The 23,166-nt window shown below is 37.6% G+C and overlaps 1 protein-coding gene across 2 annotated transcripts in view; it reads right to left on the bottom strand.

Moving 5' to 3' along the window:
• Nucleotides 1-23,166, bottom strand: part of LOC128987130 (uncharacterized) — a 139,399-nt gene that overhangs the window by 15,013 nt on the left and 101,220 nt on the right. For both annotated transcript variants that reach the window (XM_054407849.1, XM_054407848.1), the window contains one exon: nucleotides 5,436-5,530. In XM_054407849.1, the coding sequence (XP_054263824.1) occupies nucleotides 5,436-5,530 (95 nt within the window). The remainder of the gene's footprint in view (nucleotides 1-5,435; nucleotides 5,531-23,166) is intronic.

Raw genomic sequence — 23,166 nt, forward strand, 5'->3', positions numbered from 1 at the left:
CACTCACGGAAGCGTCATCGTCGTCGTCCCCGATCTCAGCAAAATCAGGAACATTTCCTGCGGCAGTTTAGACATCGTCGTCGTTTCAATACCCTTTGTGTATAGTAAAATGGCCGGCATTTCGTCAAATTTACGTATTGATACCCTTAGCGTCACACTGTATGACAATACATTACTGTATGCAATTCTTATGCACTTCAAACTTACGTATTGATACCCTTAGCATCATACTGTATGACAATGTCTTTCTCGAGTTTAAATTGTTTCACCTTGAAAAACCTACCTATATTTGAAGCCAACATGTAAAGAAGAATCTTACAACGTGTACTAAATAAATGTAATTGAAAGATTTCACTACCTTACACTGTTGACAAATATTCCAATTTTTAACTAAATCATCAATGTATTGTAAATCTAACATCAACCAACAACATATTTGTTATGGAACGTGTTAGGTTCACACAACACGTTTTACTTTTCTAGAGAGACCTCATGATCAATATGGTAGTGCTGTTTTTGCCAGGCCATACAATGACATCACCTCAGCTTCGCTGACTGAGAGGAACAATACTGAGATACTAATGGTCAGGACACCACAGTACAGTGTCACCTCTTTGTATAAGCCTCCCGAATCTTACAGAGCCCGATAATCTATGCAATGATGACATTAATTTCGTCTTGGGGGATTTTAATTGTCAGAGCATTGCTTGGGGATACAAAGAGACAAGTGAAAATGGGACAAAACTTGAAACCTAGGCTGAGGCAAATGACCTGCAGCTCATACACGATCCTAAGCTCCCTTGCTCCTTTAACAGCGGTAGATGGAAGAGGGGTTATAACCCTGACAACATCTTTTTGAGTAGCAGGATTGCCTCCCAGTGTGAAAAGTCTGTAAGTGATCCGATTCCCCGAACTCAACATAAACCTATAGTATGCACCGTTAGTGCTGTTGTTAAACCTTAAGTTGTTCCTCTAAGGCACAGGTTTAATTTCAAAAAGGCCAACTGGACGGGTTTTAGGGAGATCATTGACAGAGAAATCGCCAATATCCCTCCACAACCTGATATGTATGACTCCTTCGTTAAGCTTGTCCAGCAGGTCTCGAGAAAAATTATACCTAGAGGCTGTCGAACCCATTACATCGCAGGACTCTCTGAAGAGGCAAAGCCACTGCTAGAACGATACCAAGGTCTCTTTGACAATGATCCCTTTGCTGAGGACACACTTCTAGCAGGTGAAGAGCTTATGTCAGTCATTGCCGAAAATCGCAAAACTAAGTGGTGTGATCTTGTGGAGAGTTTAGATATGCAGGGGAACAGCACCCGATCTACTTAGTTTGCCCGTCAGACCCAACATCACTGCCAGGCCATCAGGGTTTCCCAAAAGGAGGCAGGTATAGAAGTGGAACCCACCCGGATGAACCTATCCACCAGAGGTGGCGACACCCTTGACTCAATTGAGGTTCCGGGAAGAACCCCCCACACTCAAGATAACCATACCGTCCGTGATCAGAGACAGGGATTGGTTTGCATAAGTGCCTACAAACCTAGCCAACAGCTGATCGGGGATTCGGTCTAGTTATCGTCTGTTATCGTCAATCAACAAACACCAGTTTTAGGTTATGTCGCCGTTGTCCGTGATAAATACTTGTAAAATCGGTCGGTTTAACTTTGTACGGTGAAAAAGAGTGCCATTATGAATAAATATGTAGTTGTGGGTGTGTTTGTGTACTTCACTGTTATTAAAAGTAGGCCTACGTTCTTTGGCCCATAGCCCAAGCTATGGCCAACACATAGGCCTAGGAGTAGGATGTTGTGGATAAAAATCGGGTAAGTTATGGTGTTTGTTGACTATCAATACGTTTTTTTACCCCCCTCAAAATTTGGTACCTCACAGTGCAGACGTGACATCCGAGTTGAAAACACTTCATTAGACACATACATCAACATTGAATGGTAAAACTGTCTATTTAAGACTTTCGCACTGCCCTAGATGCCGGACTAATAGGCGTTTTTGCGCCAAAATAGGTGTTTTTATGAGATTTATATAGTTTCTTAACGTATTCTTTTGAGTAAAACATATTAAATTTGGTAATTTTGTAAAGCTGTTTAAATGTTCTACAATTTTTTTTTATTGGTGGTTTTTGATATATTGTATCAATAAAAGGTTAAAAACAAAAATAACACAAAAATATTTAAAAAAAATACAGGTTTTTGCAAAATTACGAAAAATGTACTAAACATACAACAAATGTGTAAATGTAAAAGAGATAGCATTCAAACTCTTTCAAACAAAAAAAAGTTCATTCCGATCCAACAAATAATTTGCGAAATATACGCTTTAAAAAAATCAACGGCCGCCATTATGATGTCGTCATAGCCGGAAAACGTGGGGGGTAGGAGGTAAACACCCAGGTTTTTTAAACTCCCTAGACATCAAACTAAAACGTTATGCAAGAATATTGAGTATACGCAAGTTTGCACACTAAAGTATAGCTAGCTGCTGGACTAATGGGTTTTTTTTATGGGAAATTAACAGAATTTACAATAACTCTTGAACCATAATCTTTACAGCAATGTGGGGAGGGTTGCACTATGTTGTTAAGAATAAGGACCATCACATACTAATTTAAATCAAAACCGGCTTTTTTTAAATATGATATTCTCTTATTTTGTGGGTTTTTATGGGAAAATAACATAATTTACAATAACTTTGAATCAAAGAATGTGACTAGTATGAAAAGTAATGTAGCAGAACACATGCTTAATGAGAATCATAAATTCACTAAAGTAGAAACAGATATGACAGTTTTGGACTATGGATCAAAAGGAAATAAATTAGATACAAAAGAAGAATATCATATATACTGCAGCTACAAGAATGATCCAACAAATATAATCAATACGATGCAAGTTAAGAAACAAAATCCTATATATGAAAAAATTTTAAAATTAAAGAATATTTAACACAAACATCAAGAGGAGGATAAATTAAACAACCATAATAAAATTTTATATATATATATGACAAAATTCCATGACCAAAGATTATTTTACTATACATTTTAAGAAAAAAGAAAATCATATGTAAAGATCATCACATGATGTTTATTTGTTAATTAATTTGTTTGTGTTTGAAGTGAGGTTAAATGTTACTCTTTGTAAAGGTATTTACTCAGGGGAGGTATAGAAGAGGCTATGATGACAGCTGTGGGCTTCTTATTAGCTGAGGGAACGCCATTACCATAGCAAAACGATCAGTAGTCATCGGCCTCGGTGGTCTAATGGTTAGCGTGCCGGGCTGATATGCTGAAGGTCCCGGGTTCAAATCCCGCTCGTGGCATTAACTTTTTGTCCAAGATTTTTTTTATTATCAGCAAGTTTGGTTGGTTTGGTTTTGGGTATGACAGTTTAATTTTATTATTAAGTCATTATAAAATTTTAGTAGAGCAATTTCTAGTTTTATTATTTTTATAACAGAATTATTTTTTCTATTAATAAACTTTTGTTATATTATTTCATTAACAGCAAGTTTGGTTAGTTCGGTTAGGTTATGATGGTTTAATTTTATAATTAAAAAATAATAAAATTGAATTTGAGGCATTTATAATTTTATTTTATGAACAGAACTATTTTTGCGATTAGTAAACCTTCTTTGCCAAAGTACTCTCTACTACAGCGCTGTTCACGGAGGAATTTTGAACTAATGCCTCATTCGTACCTCCCCTAAGTCAGACCCCTTTGTAAATGGCCTAAAGGTCGAAACATGTAGAGTTTTAAAAATAAAAATAATTTCAGGGTACTGAGTTAATATGCTTTCTTCATTATATATATATATATATGTGTGTGTCCGTCAGCACGATAACTCGAGCAAAAATGATCCGATTTTGATGAAATTTGGTACAAACGTGTAAACGTACGTTTATTCGAACGAGTTCGCGATCCAGCATGATCGGACCATGGGAACGGGGGTTTACGGGGGGTTTTATGGGGTAAAAATAGGTTTTTCCCATTTTTGACCCAAAAAACATAAAATTTAGCAATTTCTTTCCAAACCATCTTGTAGAGCTTAAAAAAACGAATAATTTAGTATATTGAAGCGTTATTATGCGCCTAATGGTTACGGAGAAAATTCAAAAAAATTGTAAATTTAAAATTCCCATGTTATTCTTATGGAGAATAAGTAAACTGTTGTAGTTTGCTTGTTTGTGAACATATTTTGATCAAATTTGGAAAATATTTTCATTTCTTACTAACTATTCACATTTAACAAAAAAAAAAACAAAAAACAAAAAAACAGTTTTACCCTCCCTGATGCAGCAAACCTAAGTACTTGTTAAACTAATTCTATTTAAATCAAGAATAAATGTTATATTTTTAAGTAGACATTTCAGTGTGAATCCAATCAGTCAAATGGAAATTCGCTTAGTCTGCAGGTTTGCTGCGGCGGGGGTATTATTTTGTTATTTTATGGGTTTTTATGGGAAATCACCATTAAAAATTAAAATTTCTAAAAATGGAAAAACGCCTGGAGATATCATGGATTAGTACCTACATATCAAATTGGATTAGTACCTACATATCAAATTTTATTAAAATCGGACCACAGGTGTAGTCTGTAGCTCTGTACACATCCGCACATACAGACACAGACACACACACACACACAGAGAAGTAAAAAGGTGGAAGTCGTTTTGAGAGGTTATCTTTACATACTTTTTGTTTTGTGATTTTGTTTGCTCAAATATTCAATAACACAAAAAATATAGGTAGTTCTTCACATGGGCAAAAAGTTTCTTTTCAACTTTTTGCTCATTTTCAGTGAAACTGGAGCTTGAGATGAGAAGAAGTCATTTTACGCCCTAGTGGTAAATTATAACTATTACACATCCAACAACTCATACAAATGTAATAGCCATCATACAATAATTATTAATAACATTTGACATGATAAAGTATGTTTGAAATTACATGATTGATCAAAGGAACTACTAGTCTTGATTCAAGTACTTTTAAACACTTGAATAATTACTCAACCCTCCAACATGATAGGAGTGGAATGTCTTCAATCTAAAGTTGAAGATTCAACTGATTCCAAAAGTTAAGGGAAACAAGTAAAGTCAGCAGTACAAATAAAATTTTTTCGGCACATACATTGTTACTGTAAAAATAACATCATCTGTGGTTAGACAGTGATCCTGTTAAAGTAGCTTATAAAAGGAACTTTCATTAAAGGGTATCAATCAAGGGGGGTATGCAATGTTATCAGTGCATTCAACGTTTAACCAGCAACAGCATGTATTTGTTTCAATATTGTTTTATTGCGTTGTTACACTTAAGCTCTGGAGCGTCAGAACTACCACTACCGTAAAGTAGGTACTCCTTCAGGTATGAGCTTCTTTCCACTACAACTAAAACTTAACACAAGAAACACACCTAACAATTGTCTCGGTGATGTCCGACCTGGTGTTGAACTGGTTATGAAGGTCGGTCAACAGCTCCAAGTCAGGTCCCGCCCACACACCACCTCGCTGTTAAACAATAATGCTCATTACTAGGGCAAATAAATTCAGGGCAAATAAATTCAATGTTGTATTCTAGCAACTAGCTTATAAGAAATGTTATCCCCTGTGCATTTTTTTGGGTTAGAATAGGACCGCAGCCTTCTGAGGCTTGTCGTAAGAGGTGACTAAAAGGGTGACTGACTCTGTCACTGGGTATTGTAGTGACAGCTGGTTTATTAATTGTATTTAATTGGTCAACACATGTTTGGAATCTATTGTTTGCGGGAACTCCTTCAATAAAATTTCCCATCGATGTTGACCATATGTGTTGAAATTTGTTCCAACCACTAGTATATATTAGGCTACATCAGGTTAGACACCCACACTTTTTACCCCGTAATCAAAACATGTAGCTCTTTTACGTTGTGTCTTCTGTTGTAGTTTTGTGTTTTCGTTCGCTGAACTGTCCATTGCTTTCCAAGTCTGGCCACTTAGGCTTCAATGATTCGTCTGAAATAGGAACAGTGATCCTGGTTTTCCTATAAAAAAGGAGCTCAGCAGACTGTAACCGCAGCTTAGTGGAGTAGAACGATATGCTAATAAGTCCTCATAAGGATCTTGATTTTCCTTCAGAATGTTTTTAGCAATTTAACTGCACGCTCAGCCTGTCCATTGCTTTAAAAGTTTAGCAAGGTCTTTGTTCTCTTTGAAGAAATCTTGTTCATTCATAAAATAGGTTTTTACGAACTAAGAAATAGTCATTATATTTGTTTTTCACCTGTTCATAAGTCTTCCTTTTATCAGGAGTCCAAGAGATGTGAGTTATAAATCAGCTTCACTTCCTAGACCTGTTGGTTCTCCTCTTTCTTTGATAATCCCGATGCTGAGCGATAAACTTCAATTCCTTGTATCCATTGAGACCATTTTGAAGGTTCCTGGGTATCAAAAGGCTCTGGTGGCTCTAAATGAACATTACTCACAGGTGGAGATGGCTTCTGTTTTGTCAATTTATTAATTTCCGACAATTCTGACATTATGGTACTAAACCGCTGCCACCACATGAAGCGAGAAAATAAATGGAAATAAAATTAGAGAAGGGAGGGTGTATTGACAGCTGGTTTATTAATTGTATTTAGTTTGTCAACACATGTTATGATTATTGTTTGTTGTTATTATTTTAGTTTACATGGTAACTTAAATAAAGGTTGTAAACTTTTATTGTAAAATATTATTTGGAACTACTACAAAGTATCCCTGGGAGTGCCCTTGTTGTATTGCAGGGGTTGATTTAATCTATACTGCCGATAGGCATTCTCAGTGGGTCATGACGAGCCCGCCACTTCAGTCCTTGGTCAGGAAGTGCAGCATGGATGCAAAAATCAGGCTCTGCTTTGCGACTGGCGACCCCGCCACGTCAAGTATCCGGTGCTGAGCAAACAGAGGTTGGACCTCGGGGAATCGGGGTAGAGGTTTTTGTTTCCTGAGGCTATAATTTTTCCTGACTGTTTCCGGGCCGTCCCTAATTCTAATTCCTCAAAATCTTGCTCCCAGTGGTTATAATTTAAACATAATGGCAGGAAACAAATTGAGTTTTGTGCATTAATGAAACTCGCCTTTACAATATTATAATTATGAACCTTATTAACTTCTAAACATTCAATAAATTTGGACTTTTTATTGATAGCGATGATTTCCCCTCCACTATATCTCTTATAAATGAGAATGTAGGTTACATCCGTATCTTCTGGTATATGGGCTATGATTGACTTCCCGTCTCTACCCAGGGGATGGGCTCTATTAACCCACACTCTGTCTATTCCTAACATCTACTTGCAGAAGTTTCTTACCACCTCCCTAATATCTTTGCTGATAGTTGTAATACGGACTGTGGTGATAAAAAATACTCATGTCACCTACTTTTCAGGTGGTCGAGAACTTGGGAGGAGGGAGATAAAGATGGCGGAACGCGCTATGCATTGAAACGACTATATCTCGATAACGGTACGAGATGGGACACCGGTCAAAACGTTGTTTTAATAAAAATAATATGGCCAATAGAAAAGGTTATTAGGTACAAAGTTGTATCTTGAGTAATAAAAAAGTTATAACAAAAATATGTGTCACAAAATCTACAATATTGTCGTGGCCTGGTGTATGCATGCATATTTTGTTGACTTTGATGATTGAAAAATGTAGCTTCATTTTAAAATATTTATTTTACAATACATTATGTATTGTGTACAGTGATTGATACAAAATGTATAATGTTGTTGATGACTTATTTAACACTCTAATTATTAATAATAACATATGATAGATTTTGACTTATTGCCAACATAGAACATTGTATAATTATTAAACATGTGGTTGATATACTATAATTCTCCCACGCTTATTAGAAAAGATCATTTGTTTTGAAACTGGCAATATCTATACTTATAAAAGGCAAAGCCCTCACTGACTCACTGACACACTCATCACTAATTCTCCCACTTCCCATTTACCTAGGAGGCTGAAATTTGGTACACCGATTCTTTAGGCATTAAATAGGAAAACTAAGTTGTTTTTATTCTGATCGGACTCTCGGACTCCGCCCCAGTGGCTCTGGATTTTCCCATGTTAACCTTATGATTTTTCATATTTAAAAGGAATTAATGAATCTTATCAGCTGTTTCAATCAAACAAGATGGTTTTGTTCTATGATGTTCAATAGCATTAAAGTTACAAGGATTACCAACAGGGTGCAGCACTATTATTTTTTTTAAATTTATGACAACAGCTAATTTGCAACCAAAAGGTGAGTGAGCGTAGCGAACGAACTTCAACCTGAAGGCGAGTTAGCGTAGCGAACGAGCTTACCTGAAGGCAAGTGAGCGCAGCGAACGAGCTCCAACCTAAAGGTGAGTGAGCGTAGCGAACGAACTTCAACCAGGACGTGATTGAGCCATGCGAACGAGCTCATCTTGAAAATTAAGAAGTTAAACGGGGCAAGGCCCGCGGGTACAGCTAGTTGAAGAATAAAATTAAGACTTCTTTGTTTGAAGTTCATTGTTGGTGATGGTGAGTTAATGTTGTTCAAAGGTTTATTGTGGACATTTTCCATCACGAATGTAAAAAACAATACACAACGTTTCGGGATCTGGAATCTGATCCCGTCTTCAGGTGAAAAAAACTTAACTAACACATTACAACTAACAATACACAAACGCCCAACCTAAGTTGGAAACATTACAGAGGGTAGTAGTCAAAAAATATGCACTGTATAGCAGTCAAGTTATGATACAACATGCAATTAATAAACTTGATTTACTTTTGCAAAATTAAGACGTAACAAAGTCTTTCAAATATGGCTTTCAGGCTGGCGATATATTCTGTTGGATCTGCGCAGCACTGGACTTTAATTTCCTCTCTCATGTTGAGGTTGTTCATTGATTCGTGGGATGGTGATGAGGTCTTCAAATGGATGATGTGGTCTTGGTTCTTCTAAAGTGGCTTCTTGCACTGTGGGAGCAAATTTGATAGACTTTTTTTTTTGACATTTCCGTTTGTCGTAGTAGGTTGATGTGTCTCTTGAATACATATCCACTGTCGAGTCTAATTAGGTAGTGTAAGAGTCCGTACTTATTAATAGTGGTTCCTGGTTTCCACAGATTTTTGTTGTTTGAGCAGTACCGTGCTTGGACTCGGTCTCCAACTTTGTACTGTCTTGCTTTGGTGTGTATGGTGTATGGTGAGGATTTTTGATGATTGTCTATTTCAGATAGCTTGATTTGTAGATTGCGAATCCACTGACGTTCTAAGATAGATGGGCAGTTGTCTGGTACAGTGTAGATTTCACCTTTGGAGATGTTAGATTTGTATTTTATATTGACCTCTACCATAGGGTTTGAATACATCTTTTGTGTAAGATCTAAAAAGTAAGCCAGTTGGTTGGATTGAAAGATTTAGGTGTAATTGATTGAACTTGTCTATGGGAAGAAATGTATACCCTGAACCGGAGTCTACTTCAAATTCCACAGGTTTGTTTTCAATATTCACAACTGTAAGAATCGGTGGTGAGGCTTCGGTTTGAAATATGTCTACTATGTTTTGAATACCATACTGGTGGTCACTTGTGTCGTTTATCTAGTTAGTTGAGTGTGAGCTATTCTTGGACCTATTGTTCAAAAGTGTGCTGATGCAAACTTTACCTACATGTCCTAGTCTTGAGCATTCAGAACATTTTAGTTTGCTTTTGTCCGTTCGGCATTCTTTAGATAAATGATTAGATTTGCCGCATCACAAACATAACCCGTTGATTCCCAATTCATCAAAGTTTGGAGTTTGTTTGGGCTTCGATTTGGACCTGCTGGAGACATTGTTTTGAGAAGGGGAACGGTCATGCTGTCTAGATGTATTAGAAACCTTATTGATATCTGGTAGGTCTGATGTCGACGTAGGAAGATGTTTAAGGGAAATTAGTTTAGAGTCAAGTCTGGAAGCTTCTGCCTTCGATACAATTTCCTTGAACTCTGTTATATCAGATTGTTAAAGATGTTCACGAATAGAGTTGTCCTTGATGCCGCGAATGAACTGAGTGCGAAGGAAGATATTTGCTATGAATGATTTTTTTAGTATATTGAAACATAATTAACAAAACCAAATTTATTGAACTCACAAATCAGACTAAACTAAAAAGTAAACAAAACATAATAATATAAACAGTCATCTGACAGATGTTATAAATAAAACATATGTAGCCTACTTATTTCTTGATACGTAACACTCCTCCCCCCGTCAGGTAGTCCTTGAGATATGCCGGTGGTCGACGGATCCGAACAGGTCGAGGACTCATGCTCATTGAAGTGTTTTGGGAGTTTGATTTAGAGACACATGACCGAACAGGTTGTGGACTCGTGCTTATGCTAGTGGAGTCTTGAATTAAATCAGAAACGTTGAAACCAGCATCTTCTTGATGAGGGTTAATTGATCCTTCTATACTACTAAAGGAATTACGAGATTGTTGCATCACTGATGGTCGCATTGGTTGTACGTCTGGTATTCTCATCATAATAGGATTGCGGACCATTGATGGTGGTTGAACTGGAGTGATATGATGTGCTTCTGGTGTTCTCATTTGAATAGGATTCTGGAATATTGGGTGGAATGGTGGGTTTATTCAGGATTATCCAAGTGTGAGTTAGGAGATGCTTTTGATATTTCTGAGCGAGGTCTCAATTGGTCGATATGACGTCGTATTTCAATGCCTTCTTTTGTTGTCAAATGGTAGCTCCGCGGCCCGGTTTTTTAGTGACTTTAGTAGGAATCCACTTTGGTCCTCGCTGATTGTAGCTTCTTGCAAGTACGGAATCATTTTCTTTAAATTTCCTCTGAGGTGACTGTTGGTAATCGTGGAGCGCTTTATCCAAGCTTTTATCTTCTTTGTCATTTGAAGAATAATCAGGGTGAACTCTGTCTAAGATGGTTCTAAAACGCCTTCCAAACAGCAGTTCACTCGGTGACATATTAGTTGAACAATGTGGCGTTATAAGATGATATTAGGAACTGAGCCAATCTTCTTTGCCAATCTCCTTGAAGTATTCGTCGCAAAGAATTTTTTGTCGTTTGGACCATCCTTTCTGCCTGACCATTCGATGATGGATGGTATGGTGTAACCACGACGTGGCGGATGCCATTGCTTTCATTAAACGATCGTAATTCTTGTGAAGTGAAAGCCGACCCGTTGTCAGATACTATTGTGTCTGGAACACCATGTGTTGCAAAAAGGCTTCTGAGAACCTTTATAGTTGATCTTGAATCTGTAGAAGGCACCAAAACTACTTCTAACCATTTACTGAAAGAATCAACAACAATCAAAAACAACTTGTTTTGGAAAGGCCCAGCGAAATCTATGTGTAGACGAGACCAGGGTTGTTTTGTTTTCTCCCAAGGAAGGACCGTTGCTCTTGGAGGGTTGTGACAATTTTGTTGACATGCTTGACAAGAATTCCCCATGTTTTCTATGTCTTGATCAAGTTTTGGCCGCCAGAAATAGCTTTGGGCCAACGCCTTTGTTCAAACAATGCCCTCATGTCCCATGTGTATAAGCTTTAGAGCTTGTTGCCTGAGAGTAGATGGAATTATCAGCCTAGTTCCCCAAAGTAAACATTGTTTGTATTGAGAAATTGAGTTTTGACGAGAAATGAAAGGCGTAAGGTTGAGATCTGAGTTATGAGTTGGCCAACCACGTTGAGTCCATAAGATTACTTTTGATAGAAGTGGATCCTTTTCTGTTTCTTTTGCTATTATATTAGCTGTAATTGGTTTAACCTCATCGGATTCAATGTATAACACATCATTCAAGACTTCATTATTATCTCTTGATCAAGAGCATTGGAGGAACATGGAAGACGACTCAAACCATCAGCATTCGGAATAGAAATCCCTGGTTTGTATACAAGATCAAAGTCATATCCATTTAAAAGGATACTCCAGTGAATCATTCGAGGTGACAGTGTGTTTGGTGTTTGTTTATCCACAGTGAAAAGACCCAGAAGTGGCTTATGATCTGTTCTAATTTCAAAATGCCTCCCATATAAGTAATTGTGAAATTTCTTAATCCCTCCAATGATGGAAAGTGCTTCCCTATCTACTTGAGCATATCTTCGTTCTGACTGACTCATTTGTCCTGGAATAAAACGCAATTGGAACTTCCTTTTCCCCTCGAACCTGACTAAGCACACAAACAATACCATAAGGAGATGCATCACAAGTTACCAGGGGTGCCCATCCCCCCCTAGACTCATGACGCACCCCCCCCCCCAATTGAGCAACAGCCCCCCCCACCATAAATGATGTACACAACAAATGAGAAACATTATTCCCCCGCCCAGCACAATTGTAAAACTATAAAACAAGTTTTATAATTTTTTTTAGATATTTAAAATTCAAACCCAGTTAATCTATATAAATAAAGTTATAGTTTAGTCTGTACACTGCTCAGAATTATACATATTTTGGGTTATTTATGTTCTATACATTGAAGAAGTTGAAACATGTCTTATCTCAATTTATGTCTGTCTGTCACGGCCCAGAAGGCCTTTTATGCAGTCTACTCTAAAGAAAACTAAAGTACCGATTACGATTTTAATGGTTTAATTGAATCCACAGGATTGGCGAGAGAGTCCTTATAGCCATTAAAATATGGCCTCACTATTTTGGAAATAAAATAACGGACGATCAAAAACACAATTTTGTGTGATTTTTCTAGTTTATTTTCTCCATGTTTACTACATACGTCATTAATTAATGAAATACTAATAATCTGTTAAGAGAACACGTCATATATGATATTACGAACAGCCGTTTTGATAAAGATTCCTTTTCCTAGCTGAACTGATATGTTTACATAAATGTTGTTTACGAATACTGTGTAGGCCCTAACCATTTCCGATCACGTTTGTAACCATTTCCGATCACGTTTGTAAGCAAATCCAAAACCAAGTGATATTAATAACCGTGTGGCTTTGGCTTACACAACGGGTTTCATTTATCACGGGTACTAATATGTAACTGTAAATTAAATTAAATAACTAGCCATCATCCAGGTCGGGAACCGGAGATTCTGTGTGTATCAAGTTGTACTTGCCTTTTACCTTTTACCTTTTACCTCTTCTTTCTTCACCACAATCCTCAGATCGGGGAGTCGTCAAAATTTCTCCTTCTTCATCTTCTTGGCAGCCTTTCAGCTAGCCCAGTGTAGGTGTGTATAGGTGTGTTCTTGTATGTATTCCTTTGTTGAGTAATATGGTTTGTTTATAAGGTAGTTTTTTAGTGTCTTTACAAATGTGGTATGATTTGAAATGTTTTTAATTTTTTCTGGCAGAAGATTTATGTATTTAGATCCTGTGTATGTTGGGGTGTTGCTGAATTTTTTTAGTCTGTGTTGTGGCAGGTTTATATTGTTTTTGTGTCTGGTGTTGTGATTATGATAATGTGACCGGAGTGTTGGATTGGATTTTTTTGCTAGGAGAATGGTTTCTAGGATGTATTGTGAGAAAACGGTGGGGATTTTGAGCTGGATGAATAGGGGTCTACAATGTTCCAGATAGTGTGTCCTGCATATCGTCCGTAGTACTTTCTTTTGTAGGATAAGTAGTTTGTCCATATTGTTTGCAGATGATGATCCCCATGTTGCAATTCCGTAACTCAGGTGAGAAGCAAAAAGCGAGAAGTAGGCTATTCTGGAGGTTTCTTCGTCGGTTATGGTGCGAATTCGTTTGGTGCCATAGTGTGTGTGCCACTTGAATTTTGATTACAGGGAAAAGACCGTGATTTAGTGTTGTACAGGACTGGAAAATTTATCTTTCTATATAAATAAAATTAGAGTTTTATAAGTCACCTCAATTTAAGGAATTCTTTATTGCCAGAATATCCATATAGCGTTCGTAACCTCTGCTTAACGAATTGTCAGCGTCTTTCTCGATATAACGATGCCCTCTCCCTCCCTTTAGAAACATCACAAGCTCCTTTGATGAAAATTAAATGGAAACAACGCTTGCGCCAATAATCGTCTGCTCCGTTTTATGTCTGCTGTGCGCTATGTTACAACAGATTTGAGATACAACAGCTGGGGAATGAATGATGACGATATAATCATAGATAAATCATATTGCTTAGTTAACTGTGATTGAGTGAAATATTAGTAACCATGGTAACTTAAGTAAGGTTGTGATTGGCCGATGAGTAGGCCTAAATATGGCGACTTGTTGAATTTGTGTATGAATTGAAGAGAAACCAATTAAAGAACAGAAGAACAAAGAAAAAGAATTACGAGATTGTTCTCGTTACATTCTTTTTTAAGAGTGTTTTAATTATCTCTAAATATAATTTTACACTTTTTTATTACTTATCTATCAATTCCTATGCTGTGATACAGCACCTATCGGTAGCCTATCTGTCTATCACGAGCAGTACCTTATAACACTTTCTAAAGGTTCCTTTAATATTTACGTTATTTATAGCAACGCAATGTTTGGCTAGTGATTAGTTGAGTTTGAGTTAGCTAAAATGTTAAACGTTGCCGTTTGTACAACTGAACCAAGATAAATGATTTGAAATTTACAATAATAATGTTATTGCACAATAATAATGATTATGCAATAGGCTATTGAATTTCGTTTATAAAAAAGCAAATCGTGACGTTAATGGCTGTTTGCTGTTTACAGCGTTTTAATGAGTTTGTCATCTGTTTTTATTGGATTAACCGTATTTTTCATTACCCCCCCCCCCCCCTCTCCCTATTAACTCAGGTAATCGAGTATCTACACAATATTGTTAAGTATTGTAGCCTATGCTACTTGATTGTACGTATTTTAACGAGCTTTATGTCAACAAAGCGTTCTGTGCTAAGTCGCGGTGTAGCTGGACGTGTCTGTACCACGCGTTATCTTTTATCTATCACAGCAGTTGAGCCATCCCGTGCGCTCCCTCTAGATCTCACGTCTTGCTAATCTTAAATAATAACTTTCTACACGAATTCTAAACTATCCTAAAATCCTATTTTAACTAATTTAATTCAATAATATAACTATTGTCATTAATTAATCCACTTTCTATCTGGTGACTGTGTAATATATTTTTGATTGTCGTCACGTTGAACACTGTTGCAATTAGCTTTAGCCACCCCCCCCCATTTGAATTTTTTGAGCCCCCCCCAAGAATTTCAATGACGCAGTCTGCGTCACAGCCCCCCCTTGTGGGCACCCCTGCAAGTTACTATAAGATGGCTGGAGGGATTGTAATGAGCCAGTATACTATCGGAAGAAAGGAGCTTCTTTGAAGCATTGAAAGCAAGTTTATGTTTTTCCTCCCACCGCCATTGAACATTTTTGTCCAATAAGCGATGTAAAGGTTCTGCAACATTGGCTTTATTGGGTAAGAAACAGTGATAGAAATTGAGTAACCCTAAAAATGCCTGCAGTTGCTCCTTGTTAGTCGGCTCAGGAGCATCTTGGATTGATTTGACTTTGTCCGGGTTAGGACGAATTCCGTCAGAGCTCACAACAAATCCCAAGAAATCCACTGATGTAGACAACAAAGAACACTTTTTGCTTTGGAGTGTGATTCCTGCATCTCTAAAACGAGTGAATACTTGTCTTAATGTGGTAATCAATTCATGTATTGTTCCTGCTTTAACCAAAATATCATCAAAGTAAGGTATTACATCGTCTAAGCCCGAAAGCAAACCCTCAATAAAATGTTGAAATATAGATGGAGCTGAGCTAATACCGAATTGTAGTCTTTTTGGTTTAAAAGCACCCTTGTGTGTGATTAGTGTCTGAGCTAGCGCCGACTTCTCATCAACAACCAATTGTTGATAAGCTTGGGCTAAATCTAACTTAGCAAAATATTTCCCTTGGTTTAATTTGGCTAAGAGCTGAGATATTGGAGGAATAGGATACAGATGATCTTGGATAGCTTTGTTTAACGTTGCCTTATAATCACCGCAAATACGTATTTTACCATTGCTTTTTACTGAAACAACTATTGGCGTGGCCCAATCCGATACCTGAACAGGTTCTAACACTCTCTGATTAACTAACTTATTCAGCTCTTCTTCTACTGGGGCCTGCAATGCATAAGGTAAAGGGCGCGCTCTTAAATGAATTTTGTTATAATTCTGGTCAATTTTCAGTTTGATTGGAGGCCCTTAAGAACACCCTAAAGAACACTCTAAAGAATTAGAAAATACATCAGAAAATTCACCTTTCAGATGTTGAACATCCAGCTGGGCTTTACTTAGAACATCAGATTCATGGCAGTTGAGTGAAAATACCCCGTTTACTTCAATATTCAGACTTTGTAACCAGTTACGCCCCTATAAACTATTTCTATTACCTTCAGTTATGACTAACGGAAGGAATCCATTGAACTTACCGTATTTCACACAGGGCCAATTTACTGAATAGACACGGTAGGCACGTGCCTAGGGTGCAAGGCAATTGTCTTTTTGGGGGGCACCAAATAATTGGAAAATAAAAAAAAAAATTGTAGTTGGATATGCATGCGATCGTGGTAAACTTCTGATAATCCCTCGCGGCCATAGACATGGTAATCATCTCCCGCCATTGCAGAAAAATTCTGACTATTTTTCTTGGTCGTGTAGACATAATTATAGTCTTCCGTGATCGTGGTAATATATGAAAATATCCCACGGTCGTTAGAAGATTATCATCGTGTACGGCGAATGAGGCAAAATTCTGGTCTTTTCCCACGGTCGTGTGGACATTCTCATCGTCTTGCAAGATCGCGGCAAATTCTGATCACACCTCGCGTCCGTGAAGACATCATTATATCCTCCACTGTGGTCGTGTGGACATAGTAATCGCCTCCCACGATTGAGGCAAAATGGTAATAATCTCTCCGGTCTTGTTGAGATCATCGTCTTCCGCAAAATAGGCAAAATTCTGATCATACCTAGCGGCTCTGTAGATATCATCATCTTCGGCGGTCACGGCAAAACTCTTGCTGTTTCCCACAGTGAGGTGGACTTTATCATCTTCTGCCGTGATCGCGGCAATATTCTGATCATACTTAGCGGCTCTGTAGATATCATCATGATCTTCTGCGATCGCGGAAAATTCTGATCGTCTCTTGCGGCCGAGTGTAGACATATTATCGTCTCCCGCATTCATGGAAATGTCACTGTTGTCATGTGCGATCGCAGTAAATTGAAAATTCCTGGTAGGAATACAAAATTCATGTATCATTCCCGGTTAAAAAAAACTCACTCATAATTCCTGGATTTCCTGGTTGGTGGACCCCCTGTTATATATATTGCAAAGGGGAGCTACTATTAGTTGTGCCTAGGGCGCTAGCAGGGTCTTCTTTGTCATTTGAAGAATAATCAGGGTGAACTCTGTCTAAGATGGTTCTAAAACGCCTTCCAAACAGCAGTTCACTCGGTGACATATTAGTTGAACAATGTGGCGTTATAAGATGATATTAGGAACTGAGCCAATCTTCTTTGCCAATCTCCTTGAAGTATTCGTCGCAAAGAATTTTTTGTCGTTTGGACCATCCTTTCTGCCTGACCATTCGATGATGGATGGTATGGTGTAACCACGACGTGGCGGATGCCATTGCTTTCATTAAACGATCGTAATTCTTGTGAAGTGAAAGCCGACCCGTTGTCAGATACTATTGTGTCTGGAACACCATGTGTTGCAAAAAGGCTTCTGAGAACCTTTATAGTTGATCTTGAATCTGTAGAAGGCACCAAAACTACTTCTAACCATTTACTGAAAGAATCAACAACAATCAAAAACAACTTGTTTTGGAAAGGCCCAGCGAAATCTATGTGTAGACGAGACCAGGGTTGTTTTGTTTTCTCCCAAGGAAGGACCGTTGCTCTTGGAGGGTTGTGACAATTTTGTTGACATGCTTGACAAGAATTCCCCATGTTTTCTATGTCTTGATCAAGTTTTGGCCGCCAGAAATAGCTTTGGGCCAACGCCTTTGTTCAAACAATGCCCTCATGTCCCATGTGTATAAGCTTTAGAGCTTGTTGCCTGAGAGTAGATGGAATTATCAGCCTAGTTCCCCAAAGTAAACATTGTTTGTATTGAGAAATTGAGTTTTGACGAGAAATGAAAGGCGTAAGGTTGAGATCTGAGTTATGAGTTGGCCAACCACGTTGAGTCCATAAGATTACTTTTGATAGAAGTGGATCCTTTTCTGTTTCTTTTGCTATTATATTAGCTGTAATTGGTTTAACCTCATCGGATTCAATGTATAACACATCATTCAAGACTTCATTATTATCTCTTGATCAAGAGCATTGGAGGAACATGGAAGACGACTCAAACCATCAGCATTCGGAATAGAAATCCCTGGTTTGTATACAAGATCAAAGTCATATCCATTTAAAAGGATACTCCAGTGAATCATTCGAGGTGACAGTGTGTTTGGTGTTTGTTTATCCACAGTGAAAAGACCCAGAAGTGGCTTATGATCTGTTCTAATTTCAAAATGCCTCCCATATAAGTAATTGTGAAATTTCTTAATCCCTCCAATGATGGAAAGTGCTTCCCTATCTACTTGAGCATATCTTCGTTCTGACTGACTCATTTGTCCTGGAATAAAACGCAATTGGAACTTCCTTTTCCCCTCGAACCTGACTAAGCACACAAACAATACCATAAGGAGATGCATCACAAGTTACCAGGGGTGCCCATCCCCCCCTAGACTCATGACGCACCCCCCCCCCCCAATTGAGCAACAGCCCCCCCCACCATAAATGATGTACACAACAAATGAGAAACATTATTCCCCCGCCCAGCACAATTGTAAAACTATAAAACAAGTTTTATAATTTTTTTTAGATATTTAAAATTCAAACCCAGTTAATCTATATAAATAAAGTTATAGTTTAGTCTGTACACTGCTCAGAATTATACATATTTTGGGTTATTTATGTTCTATACATTGAAGAAGTTGAAACATGTCTTATCTCAATTTATGTCTGTCTGTCACGGCCCAGAAGGCCTTTTATGCAGTCTACTCTAAAGAAAACTAAAGTACCGATTACGATTTTAATGGTTTAATTGAATCCACAGGATTGGCGAGAGAGTCCTTATAGCCATTAAAATATGGCCTCACTATTTTGGAAATAAAATAACGGACGATCAAAAACACAATTTTGTGTGATTTTTCTAGTTTATTTTCTCCATGTTTACTACATACGTCATTAATTAATGAAATACTAATAATCTGTTAAGAGAACACGTCATATATGATATTACGAACAGCCGTTTTGATAAAGATTCCTTTTCCTAGCTGAACTGATATGTTTACATAAATGTTGTTTACGAATACTGTGTAGGCCCTAACCATTTCCGATCACGTTTGTAACCATTTCCGATCACGTTTGTAAGCAAATCCAAAACCAAGTGATATTAATAACCGTGTGGCTTTGGCTTACACAACGGGTTTCATTTATCACGGGTACTAATATGTAACTGTAAATTAAATTAAATAACTAGCCATCATCCAGGTCGGGAACCGGAGATTCTGTGTGTATCAAGTTGTACTTGCCTTTTACCTTTTACCTTTTACCTCTTCTTTCTTCACCACAATCCTCAGATCGGGGAGTCGTCAAAATTTCTCCTTCTTCATCTTCTTGGCAGCCTTTCAGCTAGCCCAGTGTAGGTGTGTATAGGTGTGTTCTTGTATGTATTCCTTTGTTGAGTAATATGGTTTGTTTATAAGGTAGTTTTTTAGTGTCTTTACAAATGTGGTATGATTTGAAATGTTTTTAATTTTTTCTGGCAGAAGATTTATGTATTTAGATCCTGTGTATGTTGGGGTGTTGCTGAATTTTTTTAGTCTGTGTTGTGGCAGGTTTATATTGTTTTTGTGTCTGGTGTTGTGATTATGATAATGTGACCGGAGTGTTGGATTGGATTTTTTTGCTAGGAGAATGGTTTCTAGGATGTATTGTGAGAAAACGGTGGGGATTTTGAGCTGGATGAATAGGGGTCTACAATGTTCCAGATAGTGTGTCCTGCATATCGTCCGTAGTACTTTCTTTTGTAGGATAAGTAGTTTGTCCATATTGTTTGCAGATGATGATCCCCATGTTGCAATTCCGTAACTCAGGTGAGAAGCAAAAAGCGAGAAGTAGGCTATTCTGGAGGTTTCTTCGTCGGTTATGGTGCGAATTCGTTTGGTGCCATAGTGTGTGTGCCACTTGAATTTTGATTACAGGGAAAAGACCGTGATTTAGTGTTGTACAGGACTGGAAAATTTATCTTTCTATATAAATAAAATTAGAGTTTTATAAGTCACCTCAATTTAAGGAATTCTTTATTGCCAGAATATCCATATAGCGTTCGTAACCTCTGCTTAACGAATTGTCAGCGTCTTTCTCGATATAACGATGCCCTCTCCCTCCCTTTAGAAACATCACAAGCTCCTTTGATGAAAATTAAATGGAAACAACGCTTGCGCCAATAATCGTCTGCTCCGTTTTATGTCTGCTGTGCGCTATGTTACAACAGATTTGAGATACAACAGCTGGGGAATGAATGATGACGATATAATCATAGATAAATCATATTGCTTAGTTAACTGTGATTGAGTGAAATATTAGTAACCATGGTAACTTAAGTAAGGTTGTGATTGGCCGATGAGTAGGCCTAAATATGGCGACTTGTTGAATTTGTGTATGAATTGAAGAGAAACCAATTAAAGAACAGAAGAACAAAGAAAAAGAATTACGAGATTGTTCTCGTTACATTCTTTTTTAAGAGTGTTTTAATTATCTCTAAATATAATTTTACACTTTTTTATTACTTATCTATCAATTCCTATGCTGTGATACAGCACCTATCGGTAGCCTATCTGTCTATCACGAGCAGTACCTTATAACACTTTCTAAAGGTTCCTTTAATATTTACGTTATTTATAGCAACGCAATGTTTGGCTAGTGATTAGTTGAGTTTGAGTTAGCTAAAATGTTAAACGTTGCCGTTTGTACAACTGAACCAAGATAAATGATTTGAAATTTACAATAATAATGTTATTGCACAATAATAATGATTATGCAATAGGCTATTGAATTTCGTTTATAAAAAAGCAAATCGTGACGTTAATGGCTGTTTGCTGTTTACAGCGTTTTAATGAGTTTGTCATCTGTTTTTATTGGATTAACCGTATTTTTCATTACCCCCCCCCCCCCCTCTCCCTATTAACTCAGGTAATCGAGTATCTACACAATATTGTTAAGTATTGTAGCCTATGCTACTTGATTGTACGTATTTTAACGAGCTTTATGTCAACAAAGCGTTCTGTGCTAAGTCGCGGTGTAGCTGGACGTGTCTGTACCACGCGTTATCTTTTATCTATCACAGCAGTTGAGCCATCCCGTGCGCTCCCTCTAGATCTCACGTCTTGCTAATCTTAAATAATAACTTTCTACACGAATTCTAAACTATCCTAAAATCCTATTTTAACTAATTTAATTCAATAATATAACTATTGTCATTAATTAATCCACTTTCTATCTGGTGACTGTGTAATATATTTTTGATTGTCGTCACGTTGAACACTGTTGCAATTAGCTTTAGCCACCCCCCCCCATTTGAATTTTTTGAGCCCCCCCCAAGAATTTCAATGACGCAGTCTGCGTCACAGCCCCCCCTTGTGGGCACCCCTGCAAGTTACTATAAGATGGCTGGAGGGATTGTAATGAGCCAGTATACTATCGGAAGAAAGGAGCTTCTTTGAAGCATTGAAAGCAAGTTTATGTTTTTCCTCCCACCGCCATTGAACATTTTTGTCCAATAAGCGATGTAAAGGTTCTGCAACATTGGCTTTATTGGGTAAGAAACAGTGATAGAAATTGAGTAACCCTAAAAATGCCTGCAGTTGCTCCTTGTTAGTCGGCTCAGGAGCATCTTGGATTGATTTGACTTTGTCCGGGTTAGGACGAATTCCGTCAGAGCTCACAACAAATCCCAAGAAATCCACTGATGTAGACAACAAAGAACACTTTTTGCTTTGGAGTGTGATTCCTGCATCTCTAAAACGAGTGAATACTTGTCTTAATGTGGTAATCAATTCATGTATTGTTCCTGCTTTAACCAAAATATCATCAAAGTAAGGTATTACATCGTCTAAGCCCGAAAGCAAACCCTCAATAAAATGTTGAAATATAGATGGAGCTGAGCTAATACCGAATTGTAGTCTTTTTGGTTTAAAAGCACCCTTGTGTGTGATTAGTGTCTGAGCTAGCGCCGACTTCTCATCAACAACCAATTGTTGATAAGCTTGGGCTAAATCTAACTTAGCAAAATATTTCCCTTGGTTTAATTTGGCTAAGAGCTGAGATATTGGAGGAATAGGATACAGATGATCTTGGATAGCTTTGTTTAACGTTGCCTTATAATCACCGCAAATACGTATTTTACCATTGCTTTTTACTGAAACAACTATTGGCGTGGCCCAATCCGATACCTGAACAGGTTCTAACACTCTCTGATTAACTAACTTATTCAGCTCTTCTTCTACTGGGGCCTGCAATGCATAAGGTAAAGGGCGCGCTCTTAAATGAATTTTGTTATAATTCTGGTCAATTTTCAGTTTGATTGGAGGCCCTTAAGAACACCCTAAAGAACACTCTAAAGAATTAGAAAATACATCAGAAAATTCACCTTTCAGATGTTGAACATCCAGCTGGGCTTTACTTAGAACATCAGATTCATGGCAGTTGAGTGAAAATACCCCGTTTACTTCAATATTCAGACTTTGTAACCAGTTACGCCCCTATAAACTATTTCTATTACCTTCAGTTATGACTAACGGAAGGAATCCATTGAACTTACCGTATTTCACACAGGGCCAATTTACTGAATAGACACGGTAGGCACGTGCCTAGGGTGCAAGGCAATTGTCTTTTTGGGGGGCACCAAATAATTGGAAAATAAAAAAAAAAATTGTAGTTGGATATGCATGCGATCGTGGTAAACTTCTGATAATCCCTCGCGGCCATAGACATGGTAATCATCTCCCGCCATTGCAGAAAAATTCTAACTATTTTTCTTGGTCGTGTAGACATAATTATAGTCTTCCGTGATCGTGGTAATATATGAAAATATCCCACGGTCGTTAGAAGATTATCA

Source organism: Macrosteles quadrilineatus, unplaced genomic scaffold (assembly GCF_028750875.1).
Source record: "Macrosteles quadrilineatus isolate MER2022 unplaced genomic scaffold, UCM_ALF_1.0 Scaffold_2__2_contigs__length_208266976, whole genome shotgun sequence".
In the NCBI taxonomy this organism is placed as follows: Eukaryota; Metazoa; Arthropoda; class Insecta; order Hemiptera; family Cicadellidae; genus Macrosteles; species Macrosteles quadrilineatus.